This window comes from Hylobates moloch, unplaced genomic scaffold, assembly GCF_009828535.3.
Source record: "Hylobates moloch isolate HMO894 unplaced genomic scaffold, HMol_V3 SCAFFOLD_12, whole genome shotgun sequence".
In the NCBI taxonomy this organism is placed as follows: domain Eukaryota; kingdom Metazoa; phylum Chordata; class Mammalia; order Primates; family Hylobatidae; genus Hylobates; species Hylobates moloch.
In genome coordinates, this window is record NW_026652287.1 from 64169405 (window position 1) to 64195098 (window position 25694).

The 25694-nt window shown below is 55.9% G+C and overlaps 2 protein-coding genes across 3 annotated transcripts; both read left to right on the forward strand.

Moving 5' to 3' along the window:
• Window positions 1-775: 775 nt before the first annotated feature.
• Window positions 776-10275, forward strand: KIRREL2 (kirre like nephrin family adhesion molecule 2). The gene is made up of 15 exons (XM_032170578.2): window positions 776-1004; window positions 1170-1319; window positions 2242-2391; window positions 2538-2698; window positions 3317-3467; window positions 4133-4238; window positions 4353-4501; window positions 4724-4851; window positions 4937-5069; window positions 5354-5454; window positions 5618-5837; window positions 6302-6406; window positions 6736-6845; window positions 8470-8535; window positions 9940-10275. Exons 1-15 carry the CDS (start codon window positions 776-778, stop codon window positions 10273-10275), a joined length of 2295 nt encoding a protein of 764 aa, XP_032026469.2.
• A 2000-nt stretch (window positions 10276-12275) lies between these two features.
• APLP1 (amyloid beta precursor like protein 1) lies at window positions 12276-23575 on the forward strand. 2 transcript variants are annotated; one of them, XM_032170579.2, is made up of 17 exons: window positions 12276-12546; window positions 13436-13579; window positions 14698-14830; window positions 15039-15151; window positions 15403-15536; window positions 15649-15833; window positions 16280-16410; window positions 17434-17508; window positions 18297-18455; window positions 18534-18662; window positions 20308-20407; window positions 21500-21607; window positions 21864-21890; window positions 22366-22436; window positions 22672-22734; window positions 22856-22999; window positions 23122-23575. In XM_032170579.2, the coding sequence occupies exons 1-17, from the start codon at window positions 12391-12393 to the stop codon at window positions 23218-23220; spliced, it is 1971 nt and encodes a 656-aa protein (XP_032026470.1). In that variant the 5' UTR covers window positions 12276-12390; the 3' UTR covers window positions 23221-23575. The 2 variants fall into 2 exon arrangements, with proteins under 2 accessions (XP_032026470.1, XP_032026471.1); XM_032170580.2 differs by having other exon boundaries at window positions 21867-21890.
• Window positions 23576-25694: the final 2119 nt, after the last annotated feature.

Here is a 25694-nt window from a genome sequence, read left to right on the forward strand (position 1 = left end):
ATGGAGCCGTCAGGACAAGCTGCGCGGTTCCCAGCCTCCCTGCCTGCCCCGGCCCGGCGCCGCCGCCTCGCAGCCGTCGCCCGGCAACCAAGCCGAGGGGCCGGCCGGCAGAGTGGGGAGAGGGGCTGGGCCCGGACTGCGGGGTCCTGGGAAAGGAGGGGCCGGGGGCCTGGATTCCTGGGTCTTAGGACGTGCCGTAGTTTGCAGCAATAACAAGGGAACAGAGGGGTATTTTGAGGAGGGGTTTTGAGGCAGGGGGAGTCGAGGCAGGGGTCCCGACTGTCCCTCAGGTAACGGCATGCCCTCTTCCCGACCCGCAGGCCCAGGGGAGCCCAGGATCCCGCCTCCCCCAGGGCGCGGAAACTGGCGAGGCCCCGGGGGCTCCCATTTATAGCTCAGTTTCCACTTAGCGCAGTCCCTCTAGGACCTGGGCTGAGCAAGTTTCTTCCACTGTCTCCCTTCCCTCCTCCTCACCCCCTTGCCTCCCCTCAACCCCGGCAGGGCGCAGGTGTCCAACCCAACCGGGACCCCCTCCTCGAACCCAGGTGTTCCTACTCCCAGACCCCAATTGAGCTGGGGGCGCCCACCCGCCGGGGGACCCCGCCCTGCGTCCCCCATTCATCCGCGTCTCAGCCGCGGGAGTTTTTCAATGGGAAGAGGGCGGAGCTCTCGGGGGGGCGGACCCGGGCGGGGCGAGCGGGATCCGGCCCTTTGGGGTCTCCCAGAGACCCAGGGCGCGGAACTGGCAGGCGTTTCAGGGCGTCAGAGGCTGCGGATGAGCAGACTTGGAGGACTCCAGGCCAAAGACACGGGTTCTCTAGGCTGGGGCGAAGAGTCGAGCGTGAAGGGGGCTCCGGGCCAGGGTGACAGGAGGCGTGCTTGCGAGGAAGAAGTTGACGGGAAGGCCCGTGCGACGGCAAATCTCGTGAACCTTGGGGGACAAACGCTCAGGATGCGGGTCCCCGCCCTCCTCGTCCTCCTCTTCTGCTTCAGAGGGAGCGCAGGTACCGCACGAGGGGAGCGGAGGAATATGGGGTGGGGGTAGGGGGGTTGCTTGCGGGCTGCCGCTTCACTAGGGAGAAGGGAGCTGGGGGCTGGGACTCCTGGGTCCTGAATGAGGGGGCCCTTGAAGGTGCTAAGCTCAGCCCTGCTGCCCCCAACTCTCCTAGGCCCGTCGCCCCATTTCCTGCAACAGCCAGAGGACCTAGTGGTGCTGCTGGGGGAGGAAGCCCGGCTGCCGTGTGCTCTGGGCGCCTACTGGGGGCTAGTTCAGTGGACTAAGAGTGGGCTGGCCCTAGGGGGCCAAAGGGACCTGCCAGGTAAGACTGTTCTCTCCACGCTTGGACGGGCTGGTTAGGGGTAGAGTTGCTGGGCTGGGCTGTACCTGCAGTTTCTATTTTGACATTTTCAAGTTTGGGAAATTGAAGGGCTCGGGTAAACATTTAGGAGTCCTGATTTTTGAGCTGCTACTTTGGGGGTGACCCATAGAGTTTGGGAATTATTATGTTATTGCCAAATAGTACATAGGCCAGGTGCGGTGGCTCACGCCTGTAATCCCAACGCTTTGGGAGGCTAAGGCCAGAGGATAGCTTGAAACCAGGAGTTTGAGGCCAGCCTGGGCAACATAACAAGACTTATCTCTACAAAAATATATATATATATATATATTTTAAACAAATTAGCCAGGCGTGGTGGTGTGCATCTATAGTCCCAGTTACTCAGGAGGCTGAGGTGGTAGGATTGCTTGAGCCTAGGAGTTCAAGGCTGCAGTGAGCATGATCAAGCCACTGCACTTCAGGCAATGGTGAGACCCTGTCTCAAAAAAAAAAAAAAAGAGAGACAACATAAATGCAAAAAAATACAGTAAATATAAACGGAAGATTTACCAAATAAAATAGACACTCACACAGCCAATACCCAAGTCCATTGCTGGCTCCCCAGAAGCCCCTGTATTCCTTTCCCCTATCATAGACCCCTCCCCCTCACTCCAGAAGTAGTATCTAACCTAATTTTTATGGCAATCACTTTCTTGCTTTCCTTTCTGAATTTATTACCCCCAAGTTTGCAGTGACTTTGGTTTGGGAGGTAGTTAGAGTCTCTCTGGGCCCAGTACACACTTTTTAATAGTGTCTTACCACCAAATGTGTGGGCTAGTTTTCTGGTGGGGGATGTCTGGGGATGGATGCCTGAGGCCAGGATCTCAGAACCATGGCATACTGACTGCCTCCTCCCTGACTCCAGGGTGGTCCCGGTACTGGATATCAGGGAATGCAGCCAATGGCCAGCATGACCTCCACATTAGGCCCGTGGAACTAGAGGATGAAGCATCATATGAATGTCAGGCTACACAAGCAGGCCTCCGCTCGAGACCAGCCCAACTGCACGTGCTGGGTAAGGACCTCGCCCACTTGTCCCTCAGGAGCCCAAGAGGGCAGCCAGTACTAGCAGTGAGTAGCAGAGTCCAGGGAGCCCAGGGGGGTGGTCAATTGGAGCTGAGAAGATCAGGATCCATCTCTGACCCCAAATCCACCTTGCAGTCGCCCCAGAAGCCCCCCAGGTGCTGGGCGGCCCCTCTGTGTCTCTGGTTGCTGGAGTTCCTGCGAACCTGACATGTCGGAGCCGTGGGGATGCCCGCCCTACCCCTGAATTGCTGTGGTTCCGAGATGGGGTCCGGTTGGATGGAACCACCTTCCATCAGGTCAGGTCCAAATTCCTGTGCTAGCCTTTGCCCATTGAGGGAAACTTGGGGTACACTCCGACCACAGGCTCATCCAGAAGAGAAGACATGGGAGGGCAAAGGTTCAAGGGTTTAGACTCTTGAAATATGATGCAGGGTAAAGATTCTAGGGCCAGACTACCTGGGTTCAAATCATGTCTCAGCCACTTGCTAGTTGATTGATCTTGAGTAAGTTAATTAACCTCTCTGTGCCTCAGTTGCCTTATCTATACAATCGGGATAATGATAGCATGCATGTCATAGGGTACAGTGAGAATTAAATAAATAAGTATCTATAAATGCCCAGAAGAGTGACCAACACAAAGTGAGCACTATATAAGTAAGGCAAGCTTGTCCAACCTGCGGCCCATGGGCTGCATGCAGCCCAGGACGGCTTTGAATGTGGCCCACCACAAATTCATAAACTTTCTTAAAACATTATGAGACTTTTTTGTAATTTTTTAGCTCATCAGCTATCATTAGTGTTAGTATGTGTGGCCTAAGACAATTCTTCTTCCATTGTGGCCCAGGGAAGCCAAAAGATCGGACACCCCTGATGTAAGGGGTAGATGGCATTATTATTCTTATCCATCCCTCCAGACCGTGCTGAAGGAAGGGACCCCTGGGTCAGTGGAGAACACCTTAACCCTGACCCCTTTCAGCCATGACGATGGAGCCACCTTGGTCTGCCGGGCCCGGAGCCAGGCCCTGCCTGCGGGAAGGGACACAGCTATCACATTGAGCCTGCAGTGTGAGTGCAGCTGGCCCTGGGAAAGAGGGGTGTGGGGCCCTGACTCCTGGGTATGAGGAAGGAGGGGACTGCGGTGCCTGGGGAATGAGGAAACTGGGGCCTGGACTCCTGGATCTAAGAGAGCAGGAGAGGGCCGGGTATGGTAGCTCATGCCTGTACTCCCAGCACTTTGGGAGGTCGAGGTGGGAGGATCATCTGAGGTCAGGAGTTCGAGACCAGTCTGGCTAACATGTCGAAACCCCATCTCTACTAAAAATACAAAAATTTGCTGGGCATGGTAGCACACGCTTGTAATCCCAGCTACCTGGGAGGCTGAGTCAGGAGAATCACTTGTACCCAGGAGGCAGATGTTGCAGTGAGCCGAGATCATGCCACTCGGCAACAGAGTGAGACTCCGAGCAGGAGAGGACAGACGGCTGGGGTCCCTGGGAAAAGAGAAAGCTGGGCCTTGACTCTCACATCTGGGAAAGTAGGAGAGGGCAGAAGGCTGGCACATTGAGGTAACTGGGGGAATTGGGAACTGAAAGCCCAGACTCCTGGCTCAAAGGGAGAAGGGGATTAGAGGCCCAGACTCCTGGAGTGGAGGAACCAGGGACTGGACCCCTAGGCCAGTGACGGAGGTGTTCCTGGTCCTTGCCCATCTGACCATCGTCCCACCCTCACAGACCCCCCAGAGGTGACTCTGTCTGCTTCGCCACACACTGTGCAGGAGGGAGAGAAGGTCATTTTCCTGTGCCAGGCCACAGCCCAGCCTCCTGTCACAGGCTACAGGTGAGGACGAAAACCACCTCTCCCCAGCCCCAAGAGTGAGCTTGGGAAGGGCTAGGACCTGAGTAGGTGTGCCAGAGAGCCGGGACAACGCTAACAGCGCCACCATTTCCTCAGGTGGGCAAAAGGGGGCTCCCCGGTGCTCGGGGCCCGCGGGCCAAGGTTGGAGGTGGTGGCAGACGCCTCGTTCCTGACTGAGCCCGTGTCCTGCGAGGTCAGCAACGCCGTGGGTAGCGCCAACCGCAGTACTGCGCTGGATGTGCTGTGTGAGCTGGGGCGGGGCTGTGGGTGTGGTCAAAGGTGGGCATGGCTTTCAGGGCTGTTGAGGGGCGGGGCCGGGAGAGTGGGCGTGGGGTATTAGGAGGAGGAGAGGGTGTACTTGGGACATATTCTTGCGCCCTAGAGGGTGTGGTGTTTCTGTGGGGCTGATCCCGGGTCAGGGGCTGCATTCTGCCCCGGCCATGTGACCCCTAGTCTCCTTCGTCCAGTTGGGCCGATTCTGCAGGCAAAGCCGGAGCCCGTGTCCGTGGACGTGGGGGAAGACGCCTCCTTCAGCTGCGCCTGGCGCGGGAACCCGCTTCCACGGGTAACCTGGACCCGCCGCGGTGGCGCGCAGGTGCAGCCCTAAATCTGAGGCGGTGGCTGGCGGGGGACCAGGCTTTCTTCCAAATCCGGCTTCTGACGCCCCTTCCCTGTCGCAGGTGCTGGGCTCTGGAGCCACACTGCGACTTCCGTCAGTGAGGCCCGAGGACGCAGGCGACTATGTGTGCAGGGCTGAGCCTGGGCTCTCTGGCCTGGGGGGCGGCGCCGCGGAGGCTCGGCTGACTGTGAACGGTGAGAAGGGGGGGCTTCCTAGGGGACCTGGCCCGTCCTGGGATAGGGAGCGAACAGACGGTGCAAGGGCTAATACAGTGGGCGTGGCCTGGAAGGAGCTTTACACCCAGCGGGGGTTGGAGACCGGACCTATTGAAGGCAAGGCTTTTAGGAGAATCGGGGTTTGGAGGCGGCGTGGCCTGATTGATTGAGGTTAGCGGATAGTGCGCTGGACAGACCTGGCTTTGTTACAGCCTTTGGGGAGGGCAAGACCTCTCCTGAGTGACCCACCGTCTCCATCCCAGCTCCCCCAGTAGTGACCGCCCTGCACTCTGCGCCTGCCTTCTTGAGGGGCCCTGCTCGCCTCCAGTGTCTGGTTTTCGCCTCTCCCGCCCCAGATGCCGTGGTAAGGAAATGTCACTCCTCCTGTGACCCATCCAGCCGTGATCCCTGACCTCCCACCTGGCCCCCCGAAACTACTGTGACCATTTCTGACTTCCCAGACATCCCTCCTGCTTCTTCCTCCCCTCCTCAGTCTCCTCGGTGTCCTCCCTCTTTTGTGCCCCCAGGTCTGGTCTTGGGATGAGGGCTTCCTGGAGGTGGGGTCGCAGGGCCGGTTCCTAGTGGAGACATTCCCTGCCCCGGAGAGCCGCGGAGGACAGAATCCGGGCCTGATCTCTGTGCTACACATTTCGGGGACCCAGGAGTCTGACTTTAGCAGGAGCTTTAACTGCAGTGCCCGGAACCGGCTGGGCGAGGGAGGTGCCCGGGCCAGCCTGGGCCGTAGAGGTGAGACCCCAGCCCGAAGACCCCAAATCTAGAGAGTCTAAACCCCACAAATGCAGGGATCCCCCAGCCGAGGGATGCAAAACCTCAGACCCTCAAATGCAGAGACCTCCAAACCTTGGGAGTCTCAAAACTGTGGGCTCATTGATTCCCAAGACACCCCCCCAACCACAAATGCCTTGGCATTTTGAATCCTAAACTGAGACTCCTCCCACCTAGGGGCCCCAAAAAGGGAAACTCCAACGATTGCGAAGCAAATTGCAAAGTAAAGGTACCCCTCAAACTCTAAGACTCCTTAAAGCCAGGGAGTTTAAACTCACTCTCAAACGTAGGGAACCCCAAATTCAAGGGCCTTTGAATCTCCAAATGTGCAACCTTTTGAACCCAGGGATCCCAAACTCAATCCCTGAGCCCCCGCTTCCTGGTTCCCCCCAGCCTTCTCAGGATGTCCCCTCTGCTCCCTGCAGACTTGCTGCCCACTGTGCGGATAGTGGCCGGAGTGGCCGCTGCCACCACGACTCTCCTTATGGTCATCACTGGGGTGGCCCTCTGCTGCTGGCGCCACAGCAAGGGTTAGTGCCTGAGCCCCGGCCCAGCTCCCCAGGCCCTAGCCCCACACACGCCCTGCCTGCCCAGTGACCTGACCTGGCCTTGGGCCTTGGCTCCAGTCCCATTTCCAGCTCTGCACAGGGCTTAGCTCGCCTTCAGGTTCTGGTTCCCTCCTTAAGCCCTAACTAGACCTTCCCAGGGTCACACTCCAAGGGGGGAAGGATTCTTACTGGTTTCCAACAGCCCCACCCGATCTGCCTCATTGGTTCCCAGTCCTCTCTCTTCCCGCTTATTGGTCTGCATACATTGTGACCCCGCCCATCGCTTAACTCCACCGGTCGCTGTTTGTCAGCCTCAGCCTCTTTCTCCGAGCAAAAGAACCTGATGCGAATCCCTGGCAGCAGCGACGGCTCCAGTTCGCGAGGTCCTGAAGAAGAGGAGACAGGCAGCCGTGAGGAGCGGGTAGGATGCCGGGGTCCCCAGACCCGACTGTACCTCCAGACCCAATTTCTAGCCCAGTCCCCAGAGAGCTCCCAAATTCAAATAGGACTCTAAGGCCTGGCATGGTGCCTGACGTTGGTAATACCACTTTGGGAGGTGGAGACACAAGGATCACTTAAGGCCAGGTATTCGAAGCCAGCCTGGGCAGCATAGCGGGACCCCATCTCTACAAAAATACAAAATAAAATAAAATAAAAAATGAACCGGGTATGGTGGCACACACCTATAGTCCCAGCTACTCAGGACACTGAGGTGGGAGGATCCCTTGAGCACAGGAGGTAGAGGCTGCAGTGAGCTATGATTGCACCATGCACTCCAGCCTGGGCTACGGAGCAACACCCTGTCTCCTTTTTTTTTTTTTTTTTTTTTTTAAAGTGGGAGTGCTCTAGTTTTTTTTTGTTGGTTTTTTTTTTTTTGGCAGAATTTCACTCTGTCACACAGGCTGGAGTACAGTGCTGCGATCTCAGCTCACTGCAACCTCTGCCTCCCTGGTTCAAGTGATTCTCCTGCCTCAGCCTCCTGAGTATCTGGGATTACAGGCGCCCACCACCATGCCTAACTGATTTTGTATTTTTAGTAGAGATTGGGTTTCACCATGTTGGCCAGGCTGGTCTCAAACTCCTGACCTCAGGTGATCCACCCGCCTCGACCTCCCAAAGTGCTGAGATTACAGGCATGAGCCTCCACGCCTAGCCTGAGGGCTCTAGTCTTTTTTTTTCTTTTCTTTTTTTTGAGACGGAGTCTTGGTCTGTCGCCCAGGCTGAAGTGCAGTGGCGCGATCTCGGCTCACTGCAAGCTCCACCTCCCAGGTTCACACCATTCTCCTGCCTCAGCCTCCGGAGTAGCTGGGACTACAGGCACCCGCCACCATGCCTGGCTAATTTTTTTGTATTTTTCATAGAGACGAGGTTTACACCGTGTTAGCCAGGATAGTCTCAATCTCCTGACCTCGTGATCCGCTCGTCTCGGTCTCCCAAAGTGCTGGGATTACAGGCATGAACCACTGCACCCAGCCAAGGGCTCTAGTCTTAACAGTGACCCCACACCCAAATGTCACCCAAGTCCATGACCCTGACCCAATTATTCCCTAGGCCCAGTATGTCCCCACAGCCCTTTTTTTTTTTTTTTTTTTTTTTTTTTTTTTTTGAGACAGAGTCTTGCTCTGTCGTCCAAGCTGGAATGCAGTGGTGCAATCCCGACTCACTGCACCCTCCACCTCCCAGTTCAAGTGATTCTCATTCCTTAGCCTCCTGAGTAGCTAGAATTACAGGCGCCTGCCACCACGCCTGCCTATTTTTTTGCATTTTTAGTAGAGACAGGGTTTCGGCATGTTAGCCAGGCTGGTCTCAAACTTCTAGCCTCAAGTGATACTCCTGCCGCAGCCTCCCAAAGTGCTGGGATTACAGGCATGAGCCACCGCGCTGGCTTCTCACAGCCCTTTTATTGTCCTGAGTGCGGTCCCCAGCTCTCGGGTGCTCTTACTCCCTCCTGCCCGGCCTCTACTGGCTGGCTGAAGGTCCTTGGGGTCTGGCATTGGGAGGGGGGATCCTCTGACTATTCCCTCTCACTCAGTTCCCTCCCCCAGGGCCCCGTTGTGCACACTGACCACAGTGATCTGGTTCTGGAAGAGGAAGGGACTCTGGATACCAGGGTGAGTGTTGGGAGGGGCGGGGCTCCCTTCATTTTGTTTCCATCTCTCTCCTATGCCTGTCCTCTCCTTTTTCCTTCTGTTGTCCTCAGAGCTGGGACTCAGCTCCTCACCCCACTCCTCCTGCCCCCTGGGCCATCTCACCCAGCTCCCAGCCTCAGTTTGCCTATCTGCGGAATCTGCCCACACATCTGTCCCAGCCCTAGCCTCCATCTGGAGCCCCAGACCGGGGCTCACTCTGCCTGTGCTCTCCTCATCACGGTCAAGCCCCCTTTCAGCCACCAGGTCCTACACTGGCCCCACATCTCCCCAAACCTGTCCTTCCTCTGGGGTCCTACCTCAAGACAGCCACATTGACTCCAGGCCATCCCCAGGCCAGAGCACTTCTCTCTCTCTCTCTCCTCTGTACCTAGCACGTGCCATTCTCTTTTTTTTTTTTTTTTTGAGACGGAGTCTCACTGTGTTGCCCAGGCTGGAGTGCAGTGGTGCAATCTCAGCTCACTGCAACCTCCGCCTCCTGGGTTCAAGCCATTGTCTTGCCTCAGGTTCCCTAATAGCTGGCTAATTTTTCTTGTATTTTTAGTAGAGATGAGGTTTCACCATGTTGGCCAAGCTGATCTTGAACTCCTGACCTCAAGTGATCTGCTCGCCTCTTGGCCTCCCAAAGTGCTGGGATTACAGGCGTGAGCCACCGTGCCCAGTCGACATGCCATTCTTTTGGCCTGAAACACTCCTACCTTCCTTCCCATGTCTACCTAATTCCCTCCTTTAGTCCTTCAGTCTCAGCTCAGACATTTCTTGTTCTAGGACGCCCATGCTTCCGTCATGACAGCCCAATCATTCTGCCTGTGTTCCACCCATCACAGCCATGACCACTCTGATCTGGGCTTCCTTATCCCACCCACTATGCTGAGGGCTCTGCCATCACAGCCCCTGTCACTGCCTATGCCTTTCCCAGGCACAGCCCTGACCTCTCTGGGTACCGTCTCATGATCTGTCATTTTTCCCTTGGTGTGGGATTCTGTGAGGACACAGTCCAGCTCTACCCTGGTGACATGCCTTGTAGCAGCAACACAGGGTGTGATACTGAATCAAAGCCTAGAGGCTGTTGGGCAGGTGAGTGCCTCTCTCCTGTTCCCTCTGCACCTTCCACACTGACACCCCTCAGCAGGCCTATATCTCTCCGTCTCTACCTTTCTCTGCCTATGTCCTATCCCTTTGCCTCTTGTCACTGTTCCTCTGTCTCACTTTCTCTCTCTCCCAGTCCATGTGTGTCTCTGTGTCTCTGCCCACCTGTCTCTTTTTGTCTCTCTCAAGGTCTGGTCTATTTCAGTGTGTTTCCCCATCAGTGACCCTCATCCCCCCTGCACGCTCACAGGCCTTACTGAGTCTCATTTGTCCCCTCAGGACCCAACCAACGGTTACTACAAGGTCCGAGGAGTCAGTGTGAGCCTGAGCCTTGGCGAAGCCCCTAGAGGAGGCCTCTTCCTGCCACCACCCTCCCCCCTTGGGCCCCCAGGGACCCCTAACTTCTATGACTTCAACCCACACCTGGGCATGGTCCCCCCCTGCAGACTTTACAGAGCTGGGGCAGGCTATCTCACCACACCCCACCCTCGAGCTTTCACCAGCTACATCAAACCCACATCCTTTGGGCCCCCAGATCTGGCCCCTGGGACTCCCCACTTCCCATATGCTGCCTTCCACACACCTAGCCACCCGCGTCTCCAGACTCATGTGTGACATCTCTCCAATGGAAGAGTCCTGGGATCTCCAACTTGCCATAATGGATTGTTCTGATTTCTGAGGAGCCAGGACAAGTTGGCGACCTTACTCCTCCAAAACTGAACACTAGGGTAGGGTAAGATCATTACATTTGTCATAAGCATTTGTATAGAGTCAGCTCAGCCAAAGGGGATGCCCCAAGTGGGAGCAACATGGCCACCCAATATGCCCACCTATTCCCCGGTGTAAAAGAGATTCAAGATGGCAGGTAGGCCCTTTGAGAAGAGATGGGGACAGGGCAGCGGGTGTTGGGAGTCTGGGGCCAGGATGGAAGTTGTTTCTAGCCACTGAAAGAAGATATTTCAAGATGACCATCTGCATTGAGAAGAAAGGTGGCATAGGATAGATGAAGATTAAGAGCATACCAGGCCCCACCCTGGCTCTCCCTGAGGGGAACTTTGCTCGGCCAATGGAAATGCAGCCAAGATGGCCATATACTCCCTAGGAACCCAAGATGGCCACCATCTTGATTTCACTTTCCTTAAAGACTCAGAAAGACTTGGACCCAAGGAGTGGGGATATGGTGAGAATTACCACTGTCGGGGCAAAGGGGAATCTTGGGATAGAAATATTTATGTTTAATAATAAAAAAAGGTCAAAGAGGCAAGTGTGTCTTAGGAAGTCTACTGGCATTATTACTCTCCATCAAGGAAGGGGTCCATTAGACCTCTCCCAAGGTCCCTCCTCTACCCTAGCCTATGAGGTGGCTGTAGGAGTAAAACTGTGAGCCACCTCTCAGCCTCTTGCTACCTGCTAAGCACTCTAGGCTCTTTTTTTTTTTTTTTTTCTTGAGACAAGGTCTGGCTCTATGGGCATGATCTCAGCCCACTGCTACCTCTGCATCCTTCCACCTTAGCCTCCCAAGTAGCTGGGACTACAGATGCACACCACCACACCCGGCTATTTTTTGTATTTGTTTGTAGACAGAGTCTCACCATGTTGGCCAGGCTGGTCTCAAACTCCTGACCTCAAGTGATCTGCCCACCTAGGCCTCCCAAAGTGCTGGGATTACAGGCGTGAGCCACTGTGCCCAGCCATGGGCTCTTTTAATATACATCTTCACACACACACGCGCACACACACACACACACACACACACTAGTTGCAAACAGAAAAGTCACACACATAGGCATGTTTGCACAGACACATGCATAGATGTCCACACAGTTGCACACATGTGACAGGGCTGCCCCAGGGGTCCTGGGGAAGACTGAATTCTACACTCTCATTAGAGGAGACAAACAAGTGAGCCCTAAAGTGGAGCAGGGAAGGGGAGAGTATGGGTAGGAAAATGGCAGTCCCCTGGTCCTTACAGCAAGCGTGGAGATCCAGACCCTAATCCTGAGGTGCTGCATCCACAGTGGGCATGGTGCTGGTGCCTGCTTGGATGATCCTTAAAGAAAGGTCCTGGGGGCTTTGGTTCATGTATCCTTGAGCTAGGAGTTAAAGGTCCTGTCCCCTGGGGCCCTTGGGAAGCAGAGCAGGAAGAGTGAACTCCTGGGTCTGAAGGAGAATGGGCTGGGGGCTTGGTCTCTGGTCCTGAGAGAGAAGGTGCCCAGGCTTCTGGATCTGAAAGAGGAGGGTACTAGGTCTCAACTGCTGCCTTCTTGACTGGGGACATTTTGGAGGCCTGTATTCCTGAGCCCTCAACAGAGGAATTTACTAGGGGACGGGGGTCTCTGATGCTTGTATCCTTGGAAAAGGACAAAACTATGAGTGTGGGTCTAAAGAGGGTGAGAGTCCTGCGGGAGAACTCAAAATCCACAACGGGCGGAGCCCATAGCCGGACTCCTGGCTGGGCCCTTCATGGGGCGGGACGCCTGGAATCTCGAGGGGCGGGGGCCTGGCGCAGGCTCCCGCCCGGGGTTCCCGACCTGCTCCACTCTGCGCGAAGCCGCCACGCTATTGTCCTGGCCAGGAAGGCGGGGCCGGCGCGGGGCGGGGCTGGCGGCGCCGGCGCAGCCCGGGGGCGGCGGGAGGAGGAGGTGGCGGCGGTGGCGCTGGGAGCTCCTGTCACCGCTGGGGCCGGGCCGGGCGGGAGTGCAGGGGACGTGAGGGCACAAGGGCCGGGACATGGGGCCCGCCAGCCCCGCTGCTCGCGGTCTAAGTCGCCGCCCGGGCCAGCCGCCGCTGCCGCTGCTGCTGCTGCTGCTGCCACTATTGCTGCTGCTTCTGCGCGCGCAGCCCGCCATCGGGAGCCTGGCCGGTGGGAGCCCCGGCGCGGCCGAGGTGAGGCCGGGCCGGGTCCTGGGGGATGGGGGAAGGGGCGGGACCGGGTCTCTGGACGTCGGCGCGGACATGTCCAGGGCAGAAAGCGCGGTCTTTCCAGCCAGGTGGTCAGCCCCCAGGCGCACCCAACCGCATTTATGAACCCAGGGTTCCAGGCCCCAGCTCCCCCATCATCCGACGTCCCAGCCCCCTACCACCCCGAGCATAGGAACTGGTCTATTCAGAGCCCCTGGTCCCAGAAGTCCAGCCCCCTCTCCAGACCCAGGTGACTCGGCCCCAACCCCCCTCCCGCCTGGACATAGGACCCACCAAGCAGCGAGGCACTTAGATACAATAATCCAGACCCCTTGTATTCTGTGGACCCATATGGAGGCCCTTGCAGCCTCCCAGGACCCAGGAGTCCAGTCCTTCAGTCACCACCCACCCCAACCAGATGTAGCTCTCCAGTCCTCAAGGACCTGGTGTCCAGGACTGTAGGCCCCTGAAGCCAGGCCTTGTCAGCTTTGCATCCTGCAACGGGAGCCTGAGCAAGGGATGGAGGGAGGAGGGGCCAGAACGCCTGGGTTCTGGCCTCCTCCTCCGCGATTCAGGTTTAACCCCTTCGGGCTCCAGAGCGGCTGCGCTGGAGTGGGGGCGGAGTCTGTCTCCGCGGCAACAAGGCAGAAAGAATCCCAGGGGACCCGGGTCGCCATAGTAACGGGAGAGCTAGGGCGCCCCCGCCCTACGGGAGCTGTTTCCCAGGGAACGGTACCTACATGGAGGCGGTGTGCGGTGCTTGGGGGAGGGGGCTGGTGCTAGGGGTCTCGGTCCTAGGGTAGGGAGCAAAGAACCAGGGGACCCTCATGCCAGCGCCCCCCGGGCCCTCACTGTCCTCTCCACTTCCAACCAGGCCCCGGGGTCGGCCCAGGTGGCTGGACTATGCGGGCGCCTAACCCTTCACCGGGACCTGCGCACCGGCCGCTGGGAACCAGACCCACAGCGCTCTCGACGCTGTCTCCGGGACCCGCAGCGCGTGCTGGAGTACTGCAGACAGGTGGGCGTGGCCAAGCGGGAGGGGCGGGGCCAGCGGGAAAGCGGGCCCCAAACGAGGCGGGGCCGCCCATAGAAAGCCAGACTTGAAAAAGGTGTGGTCCAAGGTGCCGCGCGATCTACGGCGTGGAGGCTGGGGGGCGTGGCCAATAAAGAGGCGCAACTATGCTAGGGCAGGGGACCTGTTTTGAGATACTAAGTCAGGAAAAAGGGAGAACCGCGAGATAGCCAGAGAAGAAGTGGAATTTAGGAATCTGGTGGTCTTTGTAAAGAGTAGAGGTGTGGGGGGGAGTGGCGAAATGATAGGCAGGGCTAAGACAGAGACCTTAAGGACCAGCAAGATGGGGAAAGGGGTGGAGCCCAATGAGAGCGCGGAGAGCTGGGGGGGCGTGGCCATGAAAAAACAGATCTGTAACGGGAAGGGAGAGTTTTGGAGAGGCGGAATAGAGGAAAAGGCGGGGCCTAAAGGAGGGTGAGACCTTTGGGGAGACGAATCTGACTGCGGAGAGGGTTGACCAGAGAGGTGGGCTTAGAGGGACTTTCAGAAAGAAACAGCACAGGAAAAGAGATAGGGCTTAAAGATGACGGGACTTTTAAGGGAAAACTGCTAGTGGGCGTTGCCAATGAGCACAAGGAGCTTGGATGTATCTAAGGCTGGTGCTACGGAGAAGCAGGGCCTAGGGAAGCGATGTCCTCATGAATACTAGAGCCTTGAAAACGGGACCTGGCCGGGCGCGGTAGCTCACCCCTGTAATCGCAGCACTTGGGGAGGCCAAGGCGGACGGATCACCTGAGGTCAAAAGTTCGAGACCAGCCTGGCCAACATGGCGAAACCCCGTCTCTACTAAAAATACAAAAATTAGCCTGGCATGGTGGTGCGTGCCTGTAATCCCAGCTACTCGGGAGGCTGAGACAGGAGAATCACTTGAACCTGGGAGAAGGAGGTTGCAGTGAGCCGAGATTGTACCATTCCACTCCAGCCTGGGCTACAAGAGCAAATCTCCGTCTCAAAGAAAGAAAGAGAGAGAGAGAGAAAGAAAGAGAAAAGGAACTTGACTACTGGAGAGGGGTGGCTGGCAGGGGCGGGGCAGTGGGCTGATTGCCCCCATCTGATCCCCCCAGATGTACCCGGAGCTGCAGATTGCACGTGTGGAGCAGGCTACGCAGGCCATCCCCATGGAGCGCTGGTGCGGGGGTTCCCGGAGCGGCAGCTGCGCCCACCCCCACCACCAGGTTGTGCCCTTCCGCTGCCTGCGTGAGTCCCAGGCAGGGAGAGGGGAACTGAGGTGGGAGTTTCCGAGGGGCAAGGTTCTGAGCCCCTCTCTCAGGCCCACATTAAGGGGCTGGGTGCTTGTGTCCTAAATGGGGCAGAGAAGCCTCTGAGGATAAAATATCTCGATTCTGAGGAGGGTGGGGTTGGTGGCTGTAGGAGGGTCTCACCCTGGTGTCCCGTGCTTCCCCAGCTGGTGAATTTGTGAGTGAGGCCCTGCTGGTGCCTGAAGGCTGCCAGTTCTTGCACCAGGAGCGCATGGACCAATGCGAGAGTTCAACCCGGAGGCATCAGGAGGCGCAGGAGGTCAGGACCTTGGCCCACCCGTCCCCAGCCCCCACAACCCAGGAACAGGGACCCCTAACACCCTCTGCCACCAGATGGGCCACCAGCATCCTCTTCCCACTTGGGATCTAAGAATTTCATCCCCCAACCCCTTCCTCTAGAACCAAGAATCCAGGCTCCCAGCCTCATCAACCCCCAACCCTGGCAGCCCAGTTCCCCATCTACCCCCTCCCACCCCACAATCCTGGCATCTGGGCCCACTCTTCCTACAGGCCTGCAGCTCCCAAGGCCTCATCCTGCACGGCTCAGGCATGCTTTTACCCTGTGGCTCGGATCGGTTCCGTGGTGTGGAGTATGTGTGCTGTCCCCCTCCAGGGACCCCCGACCCATCTGGGACAGCAGTTGGGTGAGTGGGAGGGAACCCTCCGTGCCCATCTCAAGGTTCCTGAGGCAGGGGATGGAAGCCTGGGAGCCCAGGCCTGGGTTCTTACTGCCTGAGTCCTCTCCTGCTCCCTCAGTGACCCTTCCACCCGGTCCTGGCCCCTGGGGAGCAGAGTAGAGGGGGCTGAGGACGAGGAAGAGGAGGAATCCTTCCCACAACCAGTAGACGATTACTTCGTGGAGCCTCCGAAGGCTGAAGAGGAAGAGGAGGAGGAAAGGGTCCCACCCCCAAGCTCCCATACCCTTGCAGTGGTCAGCAAAGGTAAGGCAGTCTTTGAACCCCTGGGGCCTCTCCACCATACAGGGAGAAAGATCTGGGGGAGTCTTGCTGGGGGGTGTCTTTGGGAGGGGCCTATAGGGGAAAGGCCCAACTGAGGAGAAAAGACGAGAGTATCTTTGGATAAAATAGAGGTAGAAGGGCTAACCTGCCAAGGGAGGGGGTGGTTTGGGGGTACTTGGGAGTAGAGGGGCCATTGGGTAGGTCTGGAGGATCATTTCAGGAAAGCTTGGAAGATGGTGTAATGGATTCCTAAGGTTTGCGAGAACAGGCCCAGTCCAGAACTACATCTCCCATAATGCCAGGCAACAGCGGTGGCTCAACTGGGTGCATGATGGTCTCCGGTGTACTCTAGGAAATGTGGTTCTCTAGGTAGAAAAGGTGACCTGGAGGTGGGCTGCAGACTGACCTCCTGATCCCTGGTCTTGCAGTCACTCCCACCCCGAGGCCCACAGATGGTGTGGATATTTACTTTGGCATGCCTGGGGAAATCAGTGAGCACGAGGGGTTCCTGAGGGCCAAGATGGACCTGGAGGAGCGTAGGATGCGCCAGATTAATGAGGTGATGATACCGGGGGCCCCAGGACCCCCTACAGTACAGAGCTCCCTAAATACCAGGAAATTCCTCCAGGACACATTGATACTACCTCCAAAGGCTCCCTAAGCCCCTTTGACCTTGAGCTCTCAACACCACCCCCTAAGATGGCCAGAGATCCATGGCTCATCTAGAATCCCACTGAGACGCCACCAGATTCTATGGAAACTCTGCTCTATGGTACTCTTTCACTTTATTGGTTTTTTTTTTTTTTTAATTTTGTTGTTGTTGTGACGGAGTTTCGCTCTTAACACCCAGGCTGGAGTGCAATGGTGTGATCTCGGCCCACTGCAACCTCTGCCTCCTGGGCTCCAGCGATTCCCCTGCCTCAGTCTCCCGAGTAGCTGGGATTACAGGCTCCCGCCACCATGCCCGGCTAATTTTTGTATTTTCAGTAGAGACAGGGTTTCACCATGTTGGCCAGGCTGGTCTTGAACTCCCGGCGGGAGGAGATCCACCCGCCTCGGCCTCCCAAAGTGCTGGGATTACAGGCATGAGCCACCACACCCGGCCTCTCTTTCACTTTAAACTCCTTCTGGATCTTCCCTCTTGGGAACCCAAGAGCCAGCAAGACTTAAGGGATCTGGGCCTCTAAAATCTTTTTTTTTTTTTTTGAGACAGAGTTTTGCTCTGTTTCCCAGGCTAGAGTGCAGTGACGCGATCTCCCACTCACTGCAAGCTCCGCCTCCTGGGTTCATGCCATTCTCCTGCCTCAGCCTCCTGAGTGGCTGGGACTGCTGGTACCCACCACCACGCCCAGCTAATTTTTTGTATTTTCAGTAGAGATTGGGTTTCACCATGTTAGCCAGGATGGCCTCGATCTCCTGACCTCGTGATCCACCCACCTCAGCCTCCCAAAGTGCTGGGATTACACAGGCGTGAGCCACTGCGCCCAGCCATGGGGCCTCTAGAATCTTAAAGAGGGGTTGGGGGACTTGCCAGGTGGATCAGGGTGGATTCCGGGATCCTGAAGCTCCCCTCCCTACGCAGGTGATGCGTGAATGGGCCATGGCGGACAACCAGTCCAAGAATCTGCCTAAAGCCGACAGACAGGCCCTGAATGAGGTAGGACAGCCCCAGTGGGTCCTACTCATGCCTGTCCACCACCTGGAGCACGCTCAGTTTCACCTGGCTCTGGCTATTCCCTGCCCATCCAGTTCCACCCCTTCCCACCTATCTCAGCCTTTCCTGGCCCCATGCCTACATGCAGCTCTGCCCCTCTTAGCCGCCATCTGACCTGACACTGCTCTCCTCCCCAGATTGGCTATATTTGGCCCCATCTACACTTGACTTGCCTCTCAGGGCTGGCTCTGGAGTCCTGTCCCAAGCTAGGGCCCCTGCAGATGCAGCCAGGGCCTTCTTGGTCTCTCTTTGATGCATTCATGTCTCTATCAGGCCCCGCCCCCTGATTCTGGCTCTGCCGGGCCAATCTCACCTTTCTTAACCTGACCTACCCCATGGAGACCCCACTCATGTTAGCCCCCATTCCAGCTCTTGGTCCCATCCCTATCGTGTCATTTATGCACAGCCTGTCTCCAGTTTGACCCTGCCCAGGCCAGGAGCCCTGCAAGGCTTTGTCCCTTTCACCTTAACATTGGTCAGTTCTGCTCCCAGATTGTTCCCACTCAGTCTTACACTTTACATCCTCATACTGGCTCCCAGTGGGCCTAGTCCCACCTCCACTCTGCCTGGCCCTGTAGCCCACCCCTTCCAGTCCGTAACCTTTGGTTCTGCCCAGGCCTGGACCCCTGGAACGCCCCCCAACCCCATATAGCCCTGCCTTTCCAGGCTCTCTTTGACCAGGCTTTGACCAATCTTCTCCTCTCCTGACCCTGTGCCCACCCACTCCCCAGCACTTCCAGTCCATTCTGCAGACTCTGGAGGAGCAGGTGTCTGGTGAGCGACAGCGCCTGGTGGAGACCCACGCCACCCGCGTCATCGCCCTTATCAACGACCAGCGCCGGGCCGCCTTGGAGGGCTTCCTGGCGGCCCTGCAGGCAGATCCGCCTCAGGTGCGGGGACCGTGGGGGCAGAGAGCAGAGGGTGAGAAGGGTCAGGGCGGGCTTGGCCATCCTGTGTCCCTTCCACAGGCGGAGCGTGTCCTGTTGGCCCTGCGGCGCTACCTGCGTGCGGAGCAGAAGGAGCAGAGGCACACGCTGCGCCACTACCAGCACGTGGCTGCCGTGGATCCTGAGAAGGCACAGCAGATGCGCTTCCAGGTGCTCACATCCTTCCAGCTCCCAAATGCACCGCTATTCCTCAGACACCAGCGCCTCAGGCTCTTCTCTTGTCCCTTAGACCCTCTTTCTGTCTCTTGGACCCCTTCCTATCCCCTGAACACCGCTTCTCTGCCCCTTCCCAGTCTCTCAGCTCTGCTTCCTGTCCCTGAAACATGGACCCTCACACGCTGTGCCTTTGACCCCTGTTTCTTGTCCCTTGGATTCCTACTCCCGCCACCCTCGATCCTATGTTCTGTCCCTTGGATTTCCACGGCCTTTCCCAGAATCCTCTTTTTTTTTTTTTTTTTTTTTTTTTTGAGACAGGTTCTTGCTCTGTCACCCAGGCTGGAGTGCAGTGTGCAATCTTGGCTCATTGCAACCTCCGCCTCCTAGGTTCAAGCAATTCTCCTGCCTCAGCCTCTTGAGTAGCTGGGATTACAGGAACCCACCACACCGGGCTAATTTTTTTTTTTTTGACAGAGTCTTGCTGTGTTGCCCAGGCTGGAGTGCAGTGACGGGATCTGGGCTCACTGCAACCTCTGCCTACTGGGTTCAAGCTATTCTCCTGCCTCAGCCTCCTGCTAGCTGGGACTACAGGCGGGTGTCACCATATCTGGCTGATTTTTGTATTTTTAGTAGAGACAGGGTTTCACCATACTGGTCAGGCTGGTCTCGAACTTGACCTCAGGTGATCCACCCTTGGCCTCCTAAAGTGCTAGGATTACAGGTGTGAGCCACCACACCCGGCCCCAGCTAATTTTTGTATTTTTGGTAGACACTGGGTTTCAGCATGTTGGCCAAGCTGGTCTCGAACTCCTGACCTCAGGTGATCTGCCCGCCTTGGCCTCCCAAAGTGCTAGGATTACAAGCGTGAGCCACCGTGCCCGGCCAGAAACCCCAATAACTTTTGCACCAATCTAATATTTTTAGTAGAGACAGGGTTTTGCCATGTTGCCCGGGCTGGTCTCGAACTCCTGACCTCAGGTGATCCGCCCACCTTGGCCTCCCAAAGTGCTGGGATTACAGGCGTGAGCCACCGTGCCCGGCCAGAAACCCCAATAACTTTTGCACCAATCTAATATTTTTAGTAGAGACAGGGTTTTGCCATGTTGCCCAGGCTGGTCTCGAACTCCTGATCTCAGGTGATCCGCCCACCTCAGCCTCCCAAAGTGCTGGGATTACAGGCATGAGCCACCACGCCCGGTTGAGAATCCCCTTCTTGTTCCTTGAACCCTCTTCCTGTCCCTCAGCCTCCTTTCTCCATAACTTCACTTGTTTTCCCTGGAACCCCTGTTCTGTGTGCTCAAATTTGAATTCCCCTTTCCTGGATGTTTTCTTCTGTCTATGAAACTCCATTCTGTGCTCTTGAACTCCAAATCTTGCCTTGAACCACGTCATTTCTATATGACCCTCCAATCCTCAATCTCTGTCTCTGGAATCCCCTCAAACCCCACTGTCTGTTCCTTGGAACTTATTCTTCAATTTCCTTCTCCTATGGCCCAGTTCCTGACCCTTGTACCACGTCCTGTCCATTGCATGTGCTGCTTTTCCTCGGTCGCTATCGAAGTCCTCCTTCATACTGCTTCAGTTTCCTCATCTCCAGCCTGCATTGCCCAGTTCATCCTTCATGTCCACTCGCCCACAGGTGCAGACCCACCTCCAAGTGATTGAGGAGAGGGTAAATCAGAGCCTGGGCCTGCTTGACCAGAACCCCCACCTGGCTCAGGAGCTGCGGCCCCAAATCCGTGAGTGCCTATTACCCTGGCTCCCATTCCAGATCTCTGAGGGCAGATCTTGACTCCTAAATGTTGAGCCCCCCAGTTTCATTTATTCCTCTGTAACAAACCAGCCCAGACCTTAGCAGTGAAAATCAACAACGATTTGTCTTTGTTCATGATTCTGCCATCTGGTCTGGGCTCAGCAGAGTGGTTCTTCTAGTGGTCTTGCCAGTGGTCAAGCATGCAGCTGTATTTAGCTAGCAGATCATCTTGGGGCTGGGAGTCTAGCACAAATGGACTTTTCTCCCTCTCCAAGGAAGCTCAGGGCCTCTCTTCTCCGTGGAGCCTCTCCATGTGGTCTCACCAGCAGAGTAGCTGGATTCCCTACGTGGTGGTTCATGCTCTCTAAGACATCAAAGTGGAAGTTGCTAGGTCTTAAGGCTCGGGCCCACATTCTATTTGTTAAAGCAAATTACAAATTCAGTCCAGATTCAAAGGAAGGAGCCTATATGCATACCGGAAAGTGTGACCTACCACAGCCCCCAGATCTATTGTGGCTTCCTCCTGGATATCTCACACATAACCCTGATTCTCCTAGTATTTAAGAAAGCTGTCATCTTGAGCTGGGCGCTGTGGCTCACGCCTGTAATTCCAGCACTTTAGGAGGCCAAGGTGGGCGGATCACTTGAGGTCAGGAGTTCGAGACCAGCCTGGCCAGCGTGGTGAAACCCCGTCTTTACTAAAAATACAAAAATTAGCCGGGCATGGTGTCGCTTGCCTGTAATTCCAGCTACTTAGGAGGCTGAGGCAAGAGAATCGCTTGAACCCGGGAGGTGGAGGTTGCAGTGAGCTGAGATCACGTCATTACACTCCAGCCTGGGCAAGAAGAGTGAGACTCTGTCTCAAAAAAAAAACGTAATCTTGAAACTTCAGCCTCCATCCTTCCTGCCAGCAGTGCCTCCATCCAGCTTCCCACTTTCTCAGATCATACTTCTGGCTACCCCACACTTGGGGCCGACTCTGCTGTCTGCATGATCTCCCACTTGCTCTACTATTAGGGTGCCCTCCACTCACCCCAATGCTCACTACCTCAGCCACTTTTCTGCATGTTCCCCTCAGAGGAACTCCTCCACTCTGAACACCTGGGTCCCAGTGAATTGGAAGCCCCTGCTCCTGGGGGCAGCAGCGAGGACAAGGGTGGGCTGCAGCGTCCAGATTCCAAGGACGGTGAGTGAGCCCACATATAGATGACCCCAGACATTGGGGAACAGGCCCCAGCCTAATTTGTAATCCCCTAGAGTCTGAGGGTGTCTTCACCACCACAGTGACTGGGAGAGGATGGGGAGGAACGTCTAAGGTTGCGGGGGCCTCTGTAGGATCCCCAATCCTCCTTCTTAGTCCCTGGAAGCATGTTTCTCCACCTTTCTTTGCTGATACCCTCTTCTCTTCACTGCTCCACTGCCTTGCTTCCTCTGGCTGCCAGCAGACACCCCCATGACCCTTCCAAAAGGTGAGTGTCTCACAGTTAACCCCAGCCTCCAAATCCCACGGAATCCCTGAACCCAGAAGGAAACAGCGCCCATCCATTGGGAACCTCAGACCCCCTGGGGTAGAGTCCGATGTACTTTCCAATCCCCTCCTCTGGACCCTAAAGAATGAGATAGGGCCAGGCGCTGGTGGCTCACACCCGTAATCCTAGCACTTTGGGAGGCTGAGGCAGGAGGACCCCTTGAGGCCACGAGTTCTAGACCAGCCTGGGCAACATAATGAGACCCTGTACCTACAAATAATTTAAAAATTACCTGGATGTGGTGGGGCATGTCTGTAGTCCCAGCTGCTCAGGAGGCTGACATAGAAGGATCACTGGAGCCCAGGAAGTTGAGGCTGCAGTGAGCTGAGATTATGCCACTGCACTCCAGCGTGGGTGACAGAGTGAGACTCTGTCTAAAAAAAAAAAAAAAGAATGAGATCAGACTTGGGGGTAGGGTCCACAGAACAAGATGCTGCATCCCCTGAGAAAGAGAAGATGAACCCGCTGGAACAGTATGAGCGAAAGGTAAGTTAGTCAGAACTGTAGGCTCCCAAAGGGGAACAAGATCGGGGCCTATATGGCTGGGTACGAGGGAGGAGATGCTGGGGGCTTGGATTCCTTGTCCTGAGGGAAGAGGGAGCTGAGGACATGGAATTGAGATCCTAGAAAATGAGAGGGCTGGGGGACGCTGTCTTGGGCCCCTGGGGAGGAGGAAGCCAGCGCCAGGCTTCTGGGTCCCTGACACCTCCTGCTCCCCCAGGTGAATGCGTCTGTTCCAAGGGGTTTCCCTTTCCACTCTTCGGAGATTCAGAGGGATGAGCTGGTAAGAGGAGGAACAGCCGGGTACCTAGGGGAAGAGGCCAGAGGTCAGTGGCCAGGCTGTGATTCCCAAAGCCACACAGGACACTCAGAGATGCCCTCTGCCCCATATCCTCTCGCTGCAGGCACCAGCTGGGACAGGGGTGTCCCGTGAGGCTGTGTCAGGTCTGCTGATCATGGGAGCAGGCGGAGGCTCCCTCATCGTCCTCTCCATGCTGCTCCTGCGCAGGAAGAAGCCTTACGGGGCTATCAGCCATGGCGTGGTGGAGGTGAGACCCAGGAGGACGACGTGTGGGAAGAGTTCCTGAGCCCGGGTGTGGACGGGCTGAGAGGCCTGCGGGCAGTCCCGCCCCCGCACCACACTGTCCTGTCCCTCCCCTGCCCGTTGCAGGTGGACCCCATGCTGACCCTGGAGGAGCAGCAGCTCCGCGAACTGCAGCGGCACGGCTATGAGAACCCCACCTACCGCTTCCTGGAGGAACGACCCTGACCCGGCCCCCTTCACCCCTTCAGCCGAGCCCAGCCCTCCCCTCTTCCTGGAGCCCCAGAACCCTAACTCCCAGCCTAGGGCAGCAGGGAGTCTTGAAGTGATCATTTCACACCCTTTTGTGAGAGGGCTGGAAATTCTTATTTCCCCTTTCCAATTCCAAATTCCATCCCTAAGGATTCCCAGATAGTCCCAGCAGCCTCCCCACGTGGCACCTCCTCACCTTAATTTATTTTTTAAGTTAATTTATGGCTCTTTAAGGTGACCGCCACCTTGGTCCTAGTGTCTATTCCCTGGAATTCTCCCTCTCATGTTTCCCTACTAACATCCCAATAAAGTCTTCTTCCCTACCAGGCCAGTCTGAGTCTCTGTGGGAGAATTAGTCTGTAACCACAGCTGGACGCGGTGTCATCGCTGCCCAGGCCGCCTTGGTCTCTTTAAACGGGATCACGGAGCTTTAAATCTGGGCGGGGCCTGCGGGAAGGGCTGGCGCGCCGGGGGCGGGGCTCAGAGACGAGGGATAGGCGCCTGTCCTGGAGCTCTCCGCGGTGCTGAACTGGCCGCACCTTCTAACTCTGTCAGTTGGGTACCAGAGTGGACCCCAAGGAGGCTGGGCTCCAGCGAGTTTCCCCTGCCATCTGCTCAGCCTCGTACACAATCACACGCAGCGCCCACCCGAATCTTCGAGAGTCCTGTAAGAGATTATGAATCGTGAACCACCCTTCCCATTCCCCAAAGTCTTCATTCCTTCTTGGGGAGTCTATAGAAACCCTCCTGGAGTGTGGAGATTCCAGTCACGTGTCCCAGAAAGGGATATATGATATCTGCACGTGCCTACTGAACTTCGTTTTATTTTCTCCCCTTACTGCCCGTATAAATGCAGAAGAATTTCTTTTTCTTTCTTTTCTTTCCCCACCTCCCTTTTTTTAAGAGACAGGGCCTCACACTGTCACTTAGGCTGGAGTGCAGTGGTGCAGTCATAGCTTACTGCAGCTTCCAACTCTTGGGCTCAAGTGACCCTCCTGCCTCAGCCTCCCGAGTAGCTGGAACTGTAGGCACGCACCACCACCCCTGGATAATTTTTTTTTAAAAAATTTTAGGCTGGGTGCGGTGGCTCACGCTTGTAATCTCAGCACTTTGGGAGGCTGAGGCGGGAGGATCACCTGAGGTCAGGAGTTCGAGAGCAGCCTGGCCAACATGATGAAACCCTATCTCTACTAAAAATACAAAATTAGCTGGGCATGGTGGCATATGCCTGTAATCCCAGCTACTTAGGGGGCTGAGGCAGAAGAATCGCTTAAACCCAAGAGGCAGAGGTTGCAGTGAGCCAAGATCGCGCCACTGCACTCCAGCCTGAGCAACAAGAGCGAAACACCATCTCAAAAAAAAAAAATTTAGAGATGGGGTCTTGATATGTTGCCCAGGCTGCTCTCCAAGTCCTGGCCTCAAGCAATCCTCCCACCTCAGCCTCCTGAGTAGCTGGGATTACAGGCTTGCAGCACTGTGCCCAGTATTGGAATTTATATCCTCACATGTCCCATTATGCTGGCTCGGGTTAGCCCTCTACATATGCTGTTATCTGTCCCAAGAGGGTTGTTAGGAGGATTAAAGGGTTAATATTCGTGGAGATGTTACAACTGCACCTGCCACTTAGCAAGTATTTGTTAAATAAATTTTAAAGTATTAAGGTAGCAAACACTCATATGGTGTTCATCCTGTGCCAGGCACTACTCTGAAGGCTTTACTTGCACTGGCAAACTTAACCATTACTCCTGTGAAAGGAAAATAAATCCTGGGGGCCCCAAATCACTAAGTTAAAGGGAAAGGTCAAGCTCGGAACTGCTTAGGGCAAATCTACCTCCCTTTCTATTCAAAGTCATCCCTGTGCTCACTGAGAGAGGCATATTCTGATTGCCTCCTTTGGAAAAGCTAACCAGAAACTCAAAAGGATGCAACCATTTGTCTCTCACCTACCTGTGACCTGGAAGCCCCCTCCCTGCTTTGTGTTGTCCTGCCTTTCCAGACAGAACCAATGTACATCTTAACATATGTTGGTTGATGTCTCATGTCTCCCTGAAATGTATAAAACCAAGTTGTACCCCGAACACCTTGGGCACATGTCATCAGGACCTTCTAAGGCTGTGTCATGGGTGCACATCCTCAACCTTGGCAAAATAAACTTTCTGAATTAATTGAGACCTGTCTCAGATATTCGGAGTTCACATTTCCATCCAATGGAGTCAGTATTATGACTATTCCTATCTATAGATTAGGAACTGAGGCTGAGAGTCGTTACATCACATGCTCTATGTCATCATCCAGGAAGAGTCAGAGCTAAGAATTCAACCCAAGAAGCCTGGCTCCAGCATCCACTCTCCTAGCCACTTTGCTAACCTCCTGTTTAATACTCCAAGGTTGTCCGATATGGTGTTCCGATTGTGCACTTCAGAATTCCACGTGGCTAGGCACAGTGGCAC

Excerpts from the sequence above, each read along its gene's own strand:
- KIRREL2 (XM_032170578.2), top strand. The coding sequence starts at position 776 with ATGAGCAGACTTGGAGGACTCCAGGCCAAAGACACGGGTTCTCTAGGC. Across the intron at positions 6,407-6,735 it reads CTGCTGGCGCCACAGCAAGG|CCTCAGCCTCTTTCTCCGAG; the intron begins GTTAGTGCCTGA and ends GCTGTTTGTCAG. Across the intron at positions 6,846-8,469 it reads CAGGCAGCCGTGAGGAGCGG|GGCCCCGTTGTGCACACTGA; the intron begins GTAGGATGCCGG and ends TCCCTCCCCCAG.
- APLP1 (XM_032170579.2), top strand. The coding sequence starts at position 12,391 with ATGGGGCCCGCCAGCCCCGCTGCTCGCGGTCTAAGTCGCCGCCCGGGC. Across the intron at positions 16,411-17,433 it reads GGATGCGCCAGATTAATGAG|GTGATGCGTGAATGGGCCAT; the intron begins GTGATGATACCG and ends CTCCCTACGCAG. Across the intron at positions 22,735-22,855 it reads AGATTCAGAGGGATGAGCTG|GCACCAGCTGGGACAGGGGT; the intron begins GTAAGAGGAGGA and ends CTCTCGCTGCAG.